The sequence below is a fragment of the Scardinius erythrophthalmus genome (assembly GCF_964197995.2).
Source record: "Scardinius erythrophthalmus genome assembly, chromosome: 20".
Classification (NCBI taxonomy): domain Eukaryota; kingdom Metazoa; phylum Chordata; class Actinopteri; order Cypriniformes; family Leuciscidae; genus Scardinius; species Scardinius erythrophthalmus.
In genome coordinates, this window is record NC_138240.1 from 22040353 (window position 1) to 22058425 (window position 18073).

Consider the following 18073-nt stretch of genomic DNA (forward strand, 5'->3'; position numbering starts at 1 on the left):
TTCTAGTATTATGCGACCGAAAGGAGATTTTTAACCTTTCCAGAATTTATACCACCTTGCTTTCAATATGGCGACATTTTGATTATATAACAGATAAATATTGATGGTTCCATGAAGAACCTTTAATATCCATGGAACCTTTCCATTTGACAAAAGGTATAGAGAAATACTGGGAAAGGGATACTTATAGTTTAATAAAATATTCTTCACGCTGAGAAAAAAAAAATTTCTATTGAGAACTGTTCACAAAATGGTTCTTAATGGAACCCATATTGGTTCTTCTATGGCATTGCTGTAAAACTCCCTTTTTAAAATCCTTATTTTTAAGAGGGTAGTGTTGATAAGACACAAAGTAAATGGAAGTAGTATTTATTTGTTTAAAAATGCATGCTCCTGTAGTCTAAATATGTGTTTTTCGTCGAATAGCTTGAGTAGTTTGTCTCATGAGTCATTGTTACGTATACTGCTCCTAGACTTGGGTTGAAGATCCAAATGCAACTTTATTGAGTGTAATCCATAATCGTAATAAACAGGCATAAGGTCAAATAGGGCATCACTCCCCAAGCAGCCTCCATTCTCCTTTTCACTCATTCTGAGGACACTTATACAGGATCAAAAGTAAGGAATAAAAACAACACACTGCACAAAAGTGCCATTTGACACAGAAGGAAGTGTGGAGTTCAGAAAAATGACAGATTCTCAAATGAGACTTTGGGCTGGAATATTTTATAGTTTTAAAAAAGGAGACGTGCAATATGTGCATTCTCTCAATGACCTTGGATCACAAGGAGGTTGTTTGCTACTGGCAGACTTAGAGCTGCTGCAAAAAAAATCTGTGTGAATTCTCAGGAGTAAACAATAGTAATAGATTTACAATAATAATTTACAATACTAATATTCAATATATAATAACAAAATAACAGAATCTGACTATATTCCATCACTTTGCTTCTGTCTCGCAGTGGTATGGACGTACATCTCGCACTTCTGATCCTTACTGTGACTCTACCATCATGTAAGTACTGTATTGTTCATCATTTTATTGGCTCCTCATGTTGATACATGACAGCTTTTCCTAATTTTATGTGAACTGATTCCAATTTTTAAATGTTTTTGAAAAAAGCCTTTTATGTTCATCAAGGCTGCATGTATTTTATAATGTACAGCAGTTGTGCTGTTTATTACTTTTGTGGAACCCATAATGCATTTTCTCTTTCTTTTCATTCTTTCAAAAAACGATTTTCTTTTTCTTTTTTATTGTCACTTTTCAATGAAATGCATCCTTGCTGAATATAAATATTAAATCCTTTAAAAAAAAAACATAAAACTCAAAACTGTTGAATTGTAGTGTAAATGATTAAACACAATAAATTCTAACATTCTAAAAATCATTATATTCCTGCAGTTGATTTATTTCATCACATTTTCTCAAATTGGTCCAAAACAAACAATGTTACTACAGTCAAAATTCAGATAAATCTTAAATTTTGAATATTATCTGCTGTTGGATTTTGATTGAAGATCTGAATCTAAAGTAAAATTAAGTTTAATTTCGAAATAACTATTTGTCTCATTATGCATATACATTGTAAAGCCGAATAAGTTGGCAAAACTAAACAATTATTTTAGATAATCAGTTACATCAATTGTTTTTAAGTTCTTTAATTAAATTCAAAGTTTAAGCAGAACTGGAACAGATTTTTATTTTGTTCTCATACATTTGAATTGCTCCTAAATCTTGAAATATTTGAGTAAATTAAACTTCGTAAAATCACTATCTCCCAATTAACATTAATCTTGCACAAAAAAACATTATATAACACTTAACTTTAGCATTTACTCTCCCTTAAAGCTCCAATATGTAACAATTTTGTAATAAAATTTCCGAAAATAACTTGCACAGTGTGATATATTTCCTCCAGTTGTGTACTTACAATATCTCAAAAGTCTCCAAAGATTTTTTATTTCAGAGAAATTCCGATTTTAAATAACTGTCCGTCCCGGAAAAGAAATGTCGCCTCTCAGTGACGCAATGTCCGCTTTTTTCCGGTGTGGACCATGTGATATCAGAGAATGTCTAATAGCAGAGCCCGTCTACGGAGAGCCTTGGCACTTCCTATTAGCCCCATTGTATCGATCTTGGTTGCAGTTCCATTAGAATTCCACTGGAGGTGATCGCGGGCGAGTGCAGACTGAATGGGAGTCTATGGGGCTAGACGGCTAAATGTGTCTCTTTCACCCGATTGCCGTTGAGAAATCTCAGATTTTATTGTAGGTTTTGCAAGTTCAACATGAGTTATAGGTCGAAAGTTGAATGAACGAGTACTTATTTCTTTTCGATTTCTTACAGGTTGAGTTGTTGTTGCCCATAACACGCTAGCATTCTGCTAAGGATGTCAGCATTCTGACACATTTAAAAGACTTTTTAAACCAAATAAGTGACTCTAAAAAATCTAACACCCAGCAATGTGTAATTTCTTTGCATCTCCTTTCGAATACAACATTCAAATTACTAGACAAAAAAATATATCCTGAGAAAAGTGGAGTATTAGCAGAGAATGTCTAATAGGAAGAGAATTGGCACTCTCTGCTTATTTCCGGTTTCTGGACTGGCTGCAGTAACACGTCTCTGTCCATGCGGGGGCGCTCGCAGGCGAGTGCAGAATGAATGGAGGTCTATGGCGAAAAACCCTCAAAATCCACTTTTCTCAGGATATATTTTTTTGTCTAGTAATTTGAATGTTGTATTCGAAAGGAGATGCAAAGAAATTACACATTGCTGGGTGTTAGATTTTTTAGAGTCACTTATTTGGTTTAAAAAGTCTTTTAAAATGTCAATGACGTCAGAATGCTGACGTCATTAGCAGAATGCTAGCGTGTTATGGGCAACAGCAACTCAACCTGTAAGAAATCGAAAAGAAATAAGTACTCGTTCATTCAACTTTCGACCTATAACCCATGTTGAACTTGCAAAACCTACAATAAAATCTGAGATTTCTCAACGGCAATCGGGTGAAAGAGACACATTTAGCCGTCTAGCCCCATAGACTCCCATTCAGTCTGCACTCGCCCGCGATCACCTCCAGTGGAATTCTAATGGAACTGCAACCAAGATCGATACAATGGGGCTAATAGGAAGTGCCAAGGCGGAGTAGACGGGCTCTGGTGATATTACACCACACCGGAATATCACATGGTCAAATGCGGAAGTGGTGGTTATGGGTCCGAAATTAACACCCGCCAAGCGCCAAATGCGGGTAGATTTTCTGTTTGGCGAGTAAATCTCAAAAGGCTATCCGCCACACTGGCGGGTGAATGTTCATACCAAAATATGAAATTTTAAGCGCGCACGCGCTCTTCTGCCTCTAAGAACGAGCACACACAGAGAGAGAGAGAGAGAGAGAGAGAGAGCCCCGGTCGCGCGCGCGCACTCACTCACTATTCAGAGCGGCCAAGCTTCCCCGTACTTTTTGACAAGCGTCCTTGACAGGGCGGCCTGAGGTTCTTTGCAGCTCAAGTCGGCGGTATGTACAGTTAACGCTCTATCTGTTGACGGCGCTGAAGGAAAAGCTCCCGCCACTGGAAGAAGCTGTCGCCGCCCATTTGTGTCCTCCTGCGCACCCATCAAACCGTGCAGGACGTCTTCAGCACTCGCGGATCGTGCATACTCCGCCGCTGGCCAGGCTGCTTCTGCTTTACACACTATGGTCGTTCTTTTCTCGAGAAAAGGAGTTTTCTCATAGCGTTTGCAACGCAATACTCGTTCCCGGCCTTATCTCTCAGGGAACCGAGGTTAAGTAACCGAGTAGCTCTGCCTTCCCTTCCACAATATCGAGTCAGGTAACAAAACTGACAAAAAATGTTTTTGATTTCACCCCAATGATAATATTTCATATATTTCTCACATTTTGATCAATATATATAGAGAGATTTTTTTTTAATTATACGATTCAAATTTTGACAATTTGAAACAACAAAACGAAAGCGTCCATATTCGGATACACGCAGACTGTGTGTCAAGCGGAGGAATAAAACCCGGATAAATATCCGCCAGGCGTTTTCGAGATGGAGAGAGCTGCGCGACAATCTTGGACTTGACAGATCTGCTCTCGCCGAGTGTATTGATAGACAGGTAAGCAAATAATTTTTTTTTTATTGTACAAGTAACGTAATAGTTACAGTAAAGTTGATTTGAATAGATATGAATTAGGCTACACCACATGCCTGTAATAATATAGCATAACATTGCACGTTCCTTGCAGTTCATTAATTATGATGACATAAAATAATATGATCAGACATACAGGTAATACAAAAACGAATAAATTACCTCATCCGTGATCATGATTCATTAATTCCATTTAGATACATCACTAGATGGTGAAAACGCATTAAAAACGACATCTCCCATCGTCACCTCCTTCATAGCGTCATCAAGCTTCGCCTTTGTTATTGTTGGAAACTGCGCCCTCTTGTGGTGAAAAAATATTACATATTGGAGCTTTAAAGTAATGGCAAAGCTTGCTGGGAAAAATCCCAGCCTAGTTTCAGTTAAATTTAAGTTTATCTAAATTAAAAGAAACAAGTTCGTAAAACTTAAAACAATGAACCAATTCAGATTACTTAAAATGTCAAACTCTAACTCAATATAAAAAGACAGTTCTAAATACTAATAAAAACGGATTTGATTGAACTAATTTGTTTATTTTAAGTTTACCCTACTCAAACCAATAAATTAATTTTGAGCATTAGGGTTTACAGTGGGTTAAGTTTGTGTGTTTTGTAAACCATGTCTGTCACTTTAGTCTTTTCATATCTGTGACCTTCACATAATTTAACAGTATTATCATCTCTGAAGCACATCTGTACAGTATAAAAAACTTGTTGCAATTTGAAGACATGATCGAGTGCACAATACTGCCCTACAAAGGCAAAAGACCTTAAGTCGCTAGAGTGTGGAACTGAGAAAAATGACTTTAAAGATTTTTAGTTGTCCCGCTTAATTAATTATAGGTAGGACACTGGAAATTTGGCAAATAGATGTTTTAGTAATGGAAATTATATACATAAAAAAATCTTGAGCTCAAACTTGACTTTTGACCACTATTTTAAAGTTACTGTACTCTGCCTTTGTATTGTCAGCAAAAAGTGAGAGGTCATACCAAGGCAAAAGGCAGTAACTTCCACATTATCAATATTTAGTTGCTGATCACCATTAACAAAATCATTATAGTACACACCTGTATAAAATCTAGTGATCATGGCATTTATTTTGTATGATTTACAATTATTTATAGCCATCTACTTATTGCTATCCTGTGCTTTGGTTGCATTCTGATGGCATTTTTAATACATTTGACATGACAAAATACCTCCTATTAGTCCAGCGTTGACTCGACCGCGTTTAGGGCGGGGCTGAAGGCACTCTGCCAGCTAGTTTGCGAGCTTTAATTCATGGTTGTATTCATCTGATACGGCAATGTGTAACGTTTTTCTGTCAACTCTGCATAATCCTTCGCGATCGTAATCGCACGTTTGTCGATGGAGCAGACCATACTAAATGTTCTGACCGCTCTGAGGACATCAGAAGTTAGAGCGACTGATGGCAGCTGTACAAAGTACACAGGATACACCGTAATTTTAATTTTAATGGACATTAAAACAAAGGCAGATAACCTTACAATCTGGTAGGTAGCATTATTTGATTAATCACCGGCACCGTAACTTCATATTGACGCGCGGCTAAACAAAGGCAGAGCACCGTAACTCGTAATTTGAGCGTTCCAAAACAAAGCCAAAGAGCGGTAACGTACTGGTTACTTTCGTAACCTCGGTTCCCTTAGAGATAAGGGAACGAGTACTGCGTTGCAAACGCTATGGGAAAACTCCTTTTCTCGAGAATATTGAAGCCTTTATTTTAAAACGCATTTGCTACAGCACAGGCGAGAGCATCAGACCCACGTGAGTGAGCTGATAGGCTGTGCTGTGGGCAACTGCACGAACCAATGGCGGATAGACAGAAGCGCGCGAGCCAATCAGGGCGCTTGGCGCTCTGTCACTGTCAAGCGCGCGAAACTACACGTGACCATAACATATAAATACAGATAGAATCCGCCATTTGACAGGTATAATCGACTGAAGCGACAAACCTGCCATAAGAAAAATAGCACGGCAAGGCAACGCAGTACTCGTTCCCTTATCTCTAAGGGAACCGAGGTTACGAAAGTAACCAGTACGTTCCCTTACGAGAACGTTCTCTCGTACTGCGTTGCAAACGCTATGGGAACGTTTCCATTTAAAACGCGGTGCTATTAATCTTTTGGCCGCTCTGACTCACCAGAGTTCCGGGAAGTACAGAATAGCCAGGATAAAAAGAGACCGAACATCGGGCCCATCAATTATCCGTAATAAAGACTGGCCAGAGCCAGTCATTTAACCCACAAGGTGATAGCCGTGTGTTTAATATCAAACTAGTCTGGGTCAGCAGAGCCAGAGTCTAGACTGAAAAGACTGTAACTGCAAAGCAGGGACATTAAAGTTATAATTCATCGGATCTGGCCAAATGTCTTCAATGGGAATACCACTTGACCAAGCCCACGAAGAGGCAACACCTCTCGTGGAATGAGCTCTAACACCTATGGGACAAGAGAGGCCCAGTGAGGTGTAAGCCAGGGCAATGGCGTCAACTATCCATCTGGACAGTGTGGTTTTAGTGACCGGGAGGCCCTTGGATCGGCCCCCGAAACACACAAAGAGCTGTTCAGACTGTCTGAAAGAGGCCGAACGCTCCAGATAAATTCTCAAAGCTCTGACTGGGCAAAGCATGAGAGAATCGCTATCCTCCTCGGAGGAGGGGAGAGCTGACAGAGAAATAACCTGGGCTCTGAACGGAGTTGAGAGCACCTTAGGAACATATCCATGTCTTGGCCTAAGAATGACCTTGGAGTCATTAGGACCAAACTCCAGACAGGAAGCGCTGGTAGACAGCGCCTGTAAATCCCCTATTCTCTTTACTGACGCCAGTGCTAGAAGCAGGGCGGTTTTCAGAGAGAGAGACTTAGGATCAGCTGACTGAAGTGGTTCAAAGGGAGGTCCCTTAAGAGCCCGCAGGACCAAGGAGAGGTCCCAGGCCGGAACAGACGGTGGCCGAGGCGGGTTAAGCCTCCTGGCGCCCCTGAGGAAGCGAACTATAAGGTCGCTTTTTCCTAAGGAGGCCCCGGCTTCCAATACGTGAAAAGCAGCAATGGCTGCCACGTACACTTTGAGAGTGGAGGGGGAGCGACCCGCGTCCAACATCTCCTGTAGAAAAGACAGTACTCTTGGTACTTCACAAGTGTATGGGTCGAGGTCTCGAGCTAAACACCAGCTGGAAAACACTGACCATTTACTGAGATAGAGGCGTCTGGTAGACGGAGCTCTAGCTTCCTTTATAGTATTCAGGACGCCCTCTGGGAGGTTCTGGGGTACCCGTTGAGTGGCCATACATGTAGGGCCCATAAGTCGGGACGGGGATGCCAGATTGTCCTGTTGGCCTGAGTCAGGAGGTCGCGCCTCACTGGGATTGGCCACGGGTCTGCTACAGACAGCTGCATCAACTCTGGGAACCAAACCTGGGTCCGCCAGAGAGGAGCTACTAATAGCACTGCGCTTTTCGTGTTCCTGATCCGCTCGATGACCTGAGGGAGCATCGAGACCGGGGGGAACGCATAGAGAGGAAGGTTGGGCCAGTCGTGGGCCAACGCATCCCTGCTCTTTGAGAAAAAGATTGGGCATTGACAGTTGTCTTTTGAGGCGAAAAGATCTACTTCTGCCTTCCCGAAGACCTCCCAGAGTAGGAGAACTGTCTGAGGGTGGAGAGACCATTCCTCTGGGGGAACTCTGCCCCGAGAGAGCATGTCTGCTCCTGTATTCAACGTGCCTGGCACGTGAGCTGCCCTGAGCGAGCGCAGATTGGTGTGAGCCCATAGCAAGAGCTGTGAGGCTATGGCAAACAGGTTGCGGGACCTGAGGCCGCCCTGGCGATTTATGTAAGAGACCACCGACATGTTGTCCGTCCGTACCAACACGTGGTGTCCCGCCAGGTATGGGAGGAATGTTTTTAGGGCTAGTAAAACTGCTCTCATTTCGAGGCAGTTTATGTGTAGGCGTTTCTCCGAGCTCGACCAGAGGCCGGAGGCAGGCCTGCCCTCGTACAGAGCTCCCCAACCGGAGTTGGAGGCGTCTGTTGAAATCATCCTCCTCTCTGAAACTACCCCCATGCTTACGCCCTGCTGGTACCAGCTGGCGTTTTTCCAAGGGGCCAGGGCTTGAACACAGCGCTGGTCCACCTTGATAATCAAGTGGCCTGAATGCCAGGCGTGGGGTGGCACCAGAGGAGCCAGCCACAGCTGAAGAGGACGCATACGCAGTAGGCCTAGTTGGAGTACTGATGATGCAGAGGCCATCAGGCCAAGGATCCTCTGAAACGTTCTGAGGGGTACAAGAGAGCCCTCTATGAACGATGCCGTGAGCTGCTGAATCGTTAGAGCACGGGCCGGCGTGGGCCATGCTCTCATAAGTACGGAGTCGAGAACTGTTCCCAGGAACGTGATACGTTGGCTGGGCAACAGAACACTCTTTGCAACATTGACCCTGAGCCCTAGACATTCTAGATGGCTGAGGAGCCAGGCTTTGTGAGTATGTGACTCCGCCTCTGACTGGGTCAGTATGAGCCAGTCGTCGAGGTAGTTTAGGATGCGCATTCCCCGCTGTCTCAGGGGGGAGAGAGCTGCATCCATGCACTTCGTGAATGTACGAGGCGCTAGTGCCAGTCCAAATGGAAGAACTGTGTACTGGTATGTCTGCCCCTCGAAGGCGAATCTCAAGAATGGCCTGTGGTGGGGGTTCACTTGAATGTGAAAGTAAGCGTCTTTCAGATCTACTGAGAAAAACCAGTCGCCTGGGCGAATCTGCGTCAGGATATGTCTGGTCGTGAGCATTCTGAACGGCCGTGACATGAGAGCCTTGTTCAGATGTCTGAGATCTAAAATGGGTCTCAGGCCGCCGTCTTTCTTTGGAACAAGAAAGTATCGGCTGTAAAAACCTGACTCGCTCAGAGAAGGGGGGATCTTCTCGATGGCCCCTTTCGCCAGCAGACTTAACACTTCGGTGCGGAGGACATGACTCAATGTGCCCCTTACCGTGGTTTGTATAACCGCGCGAAAACGCGGTGGTCTGCGGGCGAACTGAAGCGAGTAACCATGCTTTATGATGTTCATCACCCATACTGAAACTCCGGGGATAGCTTGCCAAGCTAGAGCCCGCAGAGCTAGAGGCATTATCATATCTGGAACACCCAGAGTGGGGGGCTCGGACTGACATGTATGCATGTGAGAAATTATGCTCGATTTGTGCTTTGTGTGGGTCGCTGTTAAAACAGCGTTTGTTTGCAGGGGTGCGTGACATGTGACGGGCCCATGAACTGCATTTAGAACTGCTGCAGCCGCCTGAACTGAAGAGGGAGCCGTGAGCAGTAGTCGAGCGATTTTTGGGGCTGGTCCGGCCGCAGCGGGACAGTGACCCCTCTTTGTGCCGGTTAGGACGGCTTCTTGGGCTCGTGATCGAGCGTCAGCTTCGGCCACGGGCCCTGGCGCTTAGGGAACGGGAACCGTTTCGCTGGCTTCATGTGCTTACTGGTCTCAGCCGCTGGGCGGGGCTGGAGGACCTGGGACACCACTTTCTCAGGTCGCGGCGTGCTCTTGGGGCGCCGTTGGACTGAGCTGGAGCGCTTTGGTAGAAAGTGTCTCATGGCGCTGGAAGCCTTCTGAGCTTCAGTGAAGCGATCGGCGAAGCCGCTGACAGATGGGCCGAAGAGACCTGAGGCTGTGACGGGCGAGTCGAGGAAGGCAGATTTATCCGCGTCCCTGATCTCGGTTAAGTTTAGCCAGAGGTGGCGCTCCATTACCACTAGGCTGGCCATATTGCGGCCCAGGGCTTGAGCGGTGGTCTTCGTGGCCCTCAGTGCCAGATCCGTGGCACTCCTGAGGTCTTTAAATGTGTCTGGGTCCGGGCCTGACTCATCCATGGAACGGAGAAGTTTGGCCTGGAAGGCTTGAAGCGTCGCCATGGCGTGAAGTGCAGAGGCGGCTTGACCGGCGGCAGCGTATGCGCGGCTGGCAATGGCCGAAGTAGTTCTGCACGGCTTAGAAGGGTGCACCGTCTTAGACCTCCAACTACCTGCAGTGGGGGGGCATAAGTGTGCAGCGACCGCTTCCTCCAGTGGGGGGAGAGACACATATCCTTTCTCTTCAGCGCCGTCAACAGTGGAGAGCGTAGAAGAGGCAGATGAGCGCGTTCGCGCTGAAAAGGGCGCGCGCCAGCATTTTGTGAGCTCTTCGTGAACCTCAGGCATAAATGGAGCGGCGCGCTGACGAGGGGCCTGCTGGCGCCCCGGCAGGTACCATTCATCGAGGCGGCTTCTGGCGGGCTCAGCTGGAGAAAGCCAATCGAGTCCCAACTCGTCAACAGCGCGAGACATGACACGGAGAAGTTCGGCGTCAATGCTCGCTCGAGTATCAGAAAACTCTAGCTGAGAGGGGGGGGCGACCAATCCTCGCTCTCAGATGCCGCCATAGAAAGTGCGTCATCGACGTCATCCGGAGATGCGCCGAAAGAGACGAGTCCAGCCGCTTCAGACGAGGGGCGCTGCTCGCTCCGAGAGAACAGGACAGGCGAAGAAGGCGTGGGCGAGGCACGAGGAGAAAGGCCCGGCGTGCACTCGCTAAACTCACCGCGCTCAGGACGCCTCTGATCGCGCCGCTTCTTCCTACGGGGCTCGTGGGGCGCCGAAGACGGAAGGTGGGCGGAATCGGTCACCGTCGAAGACAGCCTTGAACGGAGAACGGAGACAGGCATCCCGTCGCAGAATTGGCAGCCGCCTTTCATGAGCGCTGCCTCGGCGTGCTCAGGGCCGAGGCAGGCCGCACACTGGGTGTGTCCGTCGGATGCATGCAGGGAGACCCCGCAGCTCTCACAGTTGGAGAGAGGCATTATGCCACGCTGTGAAAACAGCGGTTTGCTCTTTTAGATAAATATGCAATGAAAAGGATATAATTTTTCGTCGGATGCCACAGGGAAACGCTCAGCTGGCGAGATGCCGGGATGCGAAGCTGTTCCGCTGGACGGCTTTTCCACGACGAGGGCTTCTTACGACCGGAGAAAATCAGCGACGAGGTGAGTCGAGCTGAAGGAGATTAAATCTGTCAAATGGCGGATTCTATCTGTATTTATATGTTATGGTCACGTGTAGTTTCGCGCGCTTGACAGTGACAGAGCGCCAAGCGCCCTGATTGGCTCGCGCGCTTCTGTCTATCCGCCATTGGTTCGTGCAGTTGCCCACAGCACAGCCTATCAGCTCACTCACGTGGGTCTGATGCTCTCGCCTGTGCTGTAGCAAATGCGTTTTAAAATAAAGGCTTCAATATTCTCGAGAAAAGGAGTTTTCCCATAGCGTTTGCAACGCAGTACGAGAGAACGTTCTCGTAAGGGAACTGATGTTACGGTGTTCTGCCTTGGTTTCTCATGGGCTTTTGGAAGTTACTGTTAAGACAAATCATTATTTTCTCGAAAAAATAAACGGAATTTATTCAAGATACTTATCCACATGATAAAGAAGGTCTTGAATGTGCCAAAAATATAAATAACTCATTTTCGACCAAAAACGAAGTTACGGTCTTTTGCCTTTGCACGGCAGAATACCGAACAGTTCACCACTGCTGGACTTTACGGACTATGGCTGCTTTTGTGGCTTAGGTGGTGAAGGGTCACCAGTTGACCAGCTCGACCGGTGAGTTTATTTTACTGTGGTGTAGTATTTTAATGGTGTTTATTTTGAATTATTTTTGTAATAAGAATGTTCCCTCTCTAATGCCCTGGTATAGGTGTTGTTTTACCCATGATGACTGCTATGCCAAAGCAAAGACCCTTGAGTCCTGCACGTCGTTGCTTGACAGTCCCTACATAAACACATATGACTTCCAGTGCGATAAGATTACCAGAACGATCACGGGTCTGGGTAAGTGAAACTGAATTCCAGGATTCCATCCCATATCAGTGACTCCTAAAAGGCCAAAAAAAAACATCAATTGTGACCCTGGATCACAAAACCAGTCACATGTTGCACAGGTATATTTGTGGCAATAGCCAACAATACATTGTATGGGTCAAAATTATCGATTTTACTTTTATGCCAAAAATCATTTGGATATTAAGTAAAGATCATGTTCCATGAAGATATTTTGTAAATTTCCTACCGTAAATATATAAAACATGTATTTTTGTGAGTGAATGCAGCACAATCGCCAACATAAATGAACAACTTTAAAGGAGATTTTCTCAATGTTTCGATTTTTTTTGCACCCTCAGATTCCAGGTTTTCAATAGTTGTGTCTCGACCAAAAAATTTGTCCTATCATAACAAACCATACATCAATTGAAAGCTTATTTATTCAGCTTTCAGATGATGTATAAATCTCAATTTCAAATAAATTGACCCATGTGACTGGTTTTGTGGTCCAGGGTCACAATTTTCAAACCTGCTTATCCTATGTAGGGTCGCAAGAAATATGTATCATTATAATATATTGCACAAACTTAGATAGTTCTATTTTCAGCCAGTAATGACGACTGTGATATGTTCGTCTGCCAGTGTGACAAGGCAGCAGCGGAGTGTTTCTCTCAATCCCCCTATAACGCCTCCAATACTCATCTGCCCTCGAGTGTGTGCAGTTCAGCATCCAGAGAGATCAGCAGCTTTATCACTGCTCTTGCATTCATGGTCACTCTCGCAATCCTTTACAGCAACAAAATAGGCTGCAATCAGTGAAATGTGCAACATTATTGTTATTTGGTCAAAAAACCTTTTGTGTGCTGACAGCTGTTTTGCATGTACTCAAGCGTTTCGCAACTTTTTCCAGGGTTTTATGAAATTCTCTTACTTTTTCGAGAAATTGTACCAGCTGTTCAAATTGCCAACACATGCTCATGTTCCCAAAGAACAAAACACACACACACACACACACACACACACACACACACACACACACACACACATTACATACAAAAGTGTAAATAAACACAATCAACTTGCACAAAGCTGTAAAGATCTCAACAATAAACTGTATGTTTGTGCTTTTGTGTGCGTGCGTGAATGCACATACTGTATAACATATACAGTAACTCACTGCAATATCTCATATGTTCACAATATTAACAAAGTTGGCTTATCAGTGAGCTCAGCCTGTCAAGGTTATAATAAGTTCTATAAATAATCAGCAACAAACACTTGTTCATATGGTCTTCACCATGCACACCTTTCTGTCTCTCGTGGTCCTTAGTGTGAGTCTGCCCGCCTGTGAGTATACTTAACCCTCTGATGGTCCTCGGTCATTTCTGACCAAATAATTTTCTGTTTTGAATTTTTAAAAATCACAGCTTCATCGGAAGGTTATGATACTTGGTGACTTTTATGGAATTAGGTATGTGAATACAAAAAAAAATTGAGGTCATGATCCGAGCATGCTAAGTGGTCGTAAAAAAAAATAGTCACACTCGTGGTCTTCGGTCAAAAATGACCGACCCATAGGAAATGAATGGGAAATTTACAAAAATACAAAAATTCTCTGAATTTTTGTCTGTACAATCTACAAATCAGCCACGATTCTAAAAAAAAGTACACCGCAGTAAAGGGGTGACACTCTACAACATCAAGAGTGCAAAAAATTCACACCCACCCACATAGAAACACACTTTTATACACATACACACCAATAAATTCAGATTACAGAAAATCTGTTTTGAATTTTGAAAAATCACAGCTTCATCGGAATGTTACGAAACTTGGAGACTTTTCTGGCATTTGGTATGTGAACACAAAAAAAATTGAGTCGTAAAAAAATTAGTCATGATTTTGGTGTTCGGTCAAAAACGACCCCCATAGGAAATGAATGGGAAATTGACAAAAACACAAAAAATTTCTACAAATCGGCCACGATGCAGAAAAAAAGTGCTCAGCAATGAAGGGGTGAAACTCTAAAACATCAAGAGTGAAAAACATAACATAATTAATAATTATAAATAATATATATATATATATAATTAATATAAAAATTATTAAAATAATAATTAATAAAATGTTATAAACCTTGGCAAAAAGTATTATTTGAGAATTTCTAAAAAAAATACATTCAATCCACATCTTAAAAGTAAGTAATTTGGTCCAAAAACAACTAGAATTCACAAGTATCTCCATTTAGAGCTATACAAGCATCTAGTGGTAAACCCATGCAATAACATGATTTATTTCATTTTATGTTTAATAAATTGTTTTTTTTTTGTTTTTTTCTGAAAGCCTAGTCTCTATTTTAACCGAAAATACTGCATAGAAAAAAAATCATTATTTTCAATGGCAAAAAATGGACTATAAATATTGCATAAATATTAATAAGTTCAATCAAATTGTCTCAAAATACTAAATTAAAAAGAATAAATATTATAGAACAAAAATAAATTGCATTGGTTTTTACTGGGATGGAGGAAGTTTCATTTTTAGGTGTCCGGTCACTTCTGACCGAGAAGGCCACGAACGTGACTCCTAAACGAAAACCATCAGAGGGTTAAAATGTGATTTACTATTCAACTGTACAGGAGCTCATTGTTTTAATCATTTCTCTTATGCAAGGTAAATATTTAATAAAGATATATGATATATAGATTTTTTTTAATTATTTGAAAGTTATTAGTCAGTCAACTAATTGCACTATAGTCAGTCAAAATAATTACACCTCTTACCTTCAAAAATTATAGGATCAATAAGTTATGACAACATATGTTTTTACATTGCTTTAACTCATCAAAATATAGCAATTTTCAACTTTTTTATGAGTTATACAAGATTCAACTGATTTTTAAATTCAGTTTAATGTCATTTAAGTTGAAATTACTTAAACATCCAAGTTGACTGTGCTTAAAAAATGAAGGAAGCAACTTTTTTTACAGTGAATAAAAAGAGTGGTGTCACTAAGGTGGAATGTAATGCTGACAGAAAACAAGATAGACCAAGAGAGTGGTTATGAAATGTATTTCTAAAAATACATATTATTTTGATGCTAATCGGTATGAAGCACTGATACACTATCATTGTTTAACAGTGCAGGCGACTTTAGACTACCGTGCGCTGTGGCAGTTCAGGTCCATGATCATCTGTACCGTCCCCGATAGCTGGCCTGCACTGGATTACGCAGACTACGGATGCTACTGCGGCCTAGGAGGCTCGGGCAACCCGGTGGATGACCTGGACAGGTCAGATTAAACAATAGTTTCCGAGACAGTTTTGTCTGTCACACTTCGGCCTGCTCAGACTGAAAAGTTTAATGAACAGTTTATAACTACAAATACCAAAAAATGCACGTTGCACAAATTAAAGTCAGCGTGAAACCGAAGTTGCGATAATCTTTGCTTTTCTAATTTGCGACATATCAGAGTGAAACGGTTTCTCGAACAAGTAATAATGTAGGGCGGGACTTGATTTTGTCCACCAGGAATTGATTGGATGATTTTGGTTTGCTATTGCTGTGATGTCATGTGAGTGACAGGTTGTCCCGCCCTTACAAGTTAACGCGTCATCAGAGCTGCAAGAGGGAGGGGAAGTTATTTTACTCAAAATAAGTCGTTAAAGTTCATTAAAAATAAAAAGAATGAAATTTTGTTAAACTTTATGGAGAAATTATTGATATTGTAATGTCCCCACTATGTTTACTAAATGATATACGAATCTTGAATGTCTAAATAGGAAAAAGGAGGAAATATTTATTTATTTTATTATTATTTTATATATTTTTTATGACTTGTTAAGTTGTTTAAAGGTGTGATATTTGTCTTGTGAAGCATTGCTGTTGTATGCTGATATTCTGGAATAAATGTTTTTGAGCCATTTATTTCAATAATAAAAAAATATATATATTTTAGTCAGATTATGAAGGCATATGAATAAAAATAAATAAAAAAAATGTGCACGAATAAATCATTTATAATAAATACTGCAATAGCCTATTCCATAAAAAAACTTTTTGATTTGATTTTGATTTTGATCATTTTGATTTCAGGTTGATTTTATTTTTGCAGGCAGTAAAAATCAGTGCATTTGTTATTCTGTTGAGAGCATTTGATGACAATAATGTATTACAGATAAGCAATTTAAACATTACCTTCTACAGGAGCTTTTCAGAAAAAGTTTGGATTGGTATACTTATCAACTTGGCTCATGAATATTAATTAGGTGATATATTGTTACTTTTTTTTTCACAGCAGGCAAGTAGCAAATCTCTTAAAATACAATTATTAATCAAAAAGGAAGGTCAAGTAACTTTATAAACATACATTCCCTATTCCTCTCTAGGTGCTGTCAGGTGCATGATAAGTGTTATTCGGACTCATGGCAGCATGATGACTGCTGGGGTATCTTAGACAACCCCTATACTAAAGAATATTCATACTCATGCGACAAACCGAAACAGAAAATCACCTGCCATGGTAAGTCCCAAGCTAACAAAAATATGTTATAAAAGAACATTTTGCCAACGTTTCCATTATGTTATGAAAACTTTATTTCTAAATGTTCTCTGTCCATTTTTTTTTTCCTTTGGCTATGCGAATGTTAAAGGAAAATTCCATTTTACAAACATGGGAATGTTACTTTTGAATGTTCTCTGAACATTATAAAAACAAGTTCAAAATGTCAGATACTAAAATGTTTCATGAACAATGTAGATAATGTTTTTTTTTTTTTTATTAAAGATCAGATCAATTTGAACAAATATTCTATTAACGTTACTGGAAGAATGTTGGAAGAACCTTGCCAGAACGTTAGGGAAGTTCCTGTTAGCTGTAGGACAGACAGTAGGACAAACTTTACTAAATAATTCTATCTGAAAGCTCTGTCAGTAATTGAGACCTGAACTGCACTGCTGTTTTTTTTTTTTGTCTCTTGCAGCCGACAAGAATCGCCCCTGTGAGATGTTCATCTGTGAATGTGACAGAAAAGCAGCCGAATGCTTTGCAAAATCTGATTACAACAAAGAGCACGTCAACTATCCTAGTAAAAACTGCAAATGAGCTGACACTAGATAAAGTTAAGACTGTCCTTAAAGTCTTATTAAACACAGCAATGGTATATCATGTAACAGTTTATTTTGTGTTCATGCGAATTGATATTTGATTCATATAGCAGAGGGATTATTTAATAGTATGTGAATATTCATGCAATTAAGCAAATAAATTAATATTTGCAATCATTTTCTTAATATTTTTGTCTGTTTTCCAGTAAAACTGCCCAAAGTTAGATATGAAGTGTTAAAAATTAAGAATTGTTTTTTAGAGAATATATGTTCACAAGAATTCAATTTATTTTTCTTCCCATTGGCAGTTATTTTTGTTTTATGAGGTTTATGTCTAAAACAACTTTTAAAAAAACTGTCAATGGGGGATGAAAAACAAAACTTCTTATACATTCTCTGAAAATAAGTAGTATAATCTTATGCAATTGCTTCTCAAGTAAATTTACCTTGTTTAAAAAGTCAAAAATACTGTAAAAAAATTTTTTTTTTTTTAGCAAATAGGTCGGCCATTAGATGAATTTATTAATTAAATAAAACATACTCCAAAAACAAACAATTTTCTGGTTGTAATCCTGCATGGATACTAGTGGACTGTCGCATTCATTTTTCAAATAATAATATTTTACATTATGTAGTATATACTGAAAAATAATTGTCTTCAGTCTTTCAAATAAAAACACCTTAACATCCTTAAATTCACTTGAGAAGCAACATTTGCTTAGATATTAGTAGTATAATAATAGATAATAATAAGCGATCTTTATTAATCTTACCCCATTGGTAATTTTTTTATGCACAAATCTAACAAAAATGGTCTAACGTTTGTGCTTAAATGAAGAAAACAAAAACTTCAATTCAACTTTTAATTCAAGACGTATCTTCTCATAAGTCTATTATCTGCAATCCTGCACCTCAAATAAGGA

At 41.2% G+C, this 18073-nt stretch overlaps 1 protein-coding gene across 5 annotated transcripts; it reads left to right on the forward strand.

The window, feature by feature from the left end:
* The first annotated feature begins 968 nt into the window (after nt 1-968).
* On the forward strand, nt 969-17221 carry LOC308680961 (phospholipase A2, minor isoenzyme-like). 5 transcript variants are annotated; one of them, XM_081349440.1, is made up of 6 exons: nt 969-1015; nt 11732-11824; nt 11919-12052; nt 15186-15336; nt 16433-16566; nt 17027-17221. In XM_081349440.1, exons 4-6 carry the CDS (start codon nt 15230-15232, stop codon nt 17146-17148), a joined length of 363 nt encoding a protein of 120 aa, XP_081205566.1. In that variant the 5' UTR covers nt 969-1015; nt 11732-11824; nt 11919-12052; nt 15186-15229; the 3' UTR covers nt 17149-17221. The 5 variants fall into 5 exon arrangements, with proteins under 5 accessions (XP_081205566.1, XP_081205563.1, XP_081205565.1 ...); XM_081349437.1 differs by lacking the exon at nt 11732-11824 and having other exon boundaries at nt 17027-17210; XM_081349439.1 differs by lacking the exon at nt 11732-11824 and having other exon boundaries at nt 979-1015; nt 15191-15336; nt 16831-17076.
* The last annotated feature ends 852 nt before the right edge of the window (nt 17222-18073 follow it).

Bases quoted from the DNA above. Each gene is read 5' to 3' on its own strand.
- LOC308680961 (XM_081349436.1), top strand. The intron at 12,053-15,185 runs GTAAGTGAAACT...ATTGTTTAACAG, and splicing joins CAGAACGATCACGGGTCTGG to TGCAGGCGACTTTAGACTAC. The intron at 16,567-16,830 runs GTAAGTCCCAAG...TTTTTATTAAAG, and splicing joins ACAGAAAATCACCTGCCATG to ATCAGATCAATTTGAACAAA.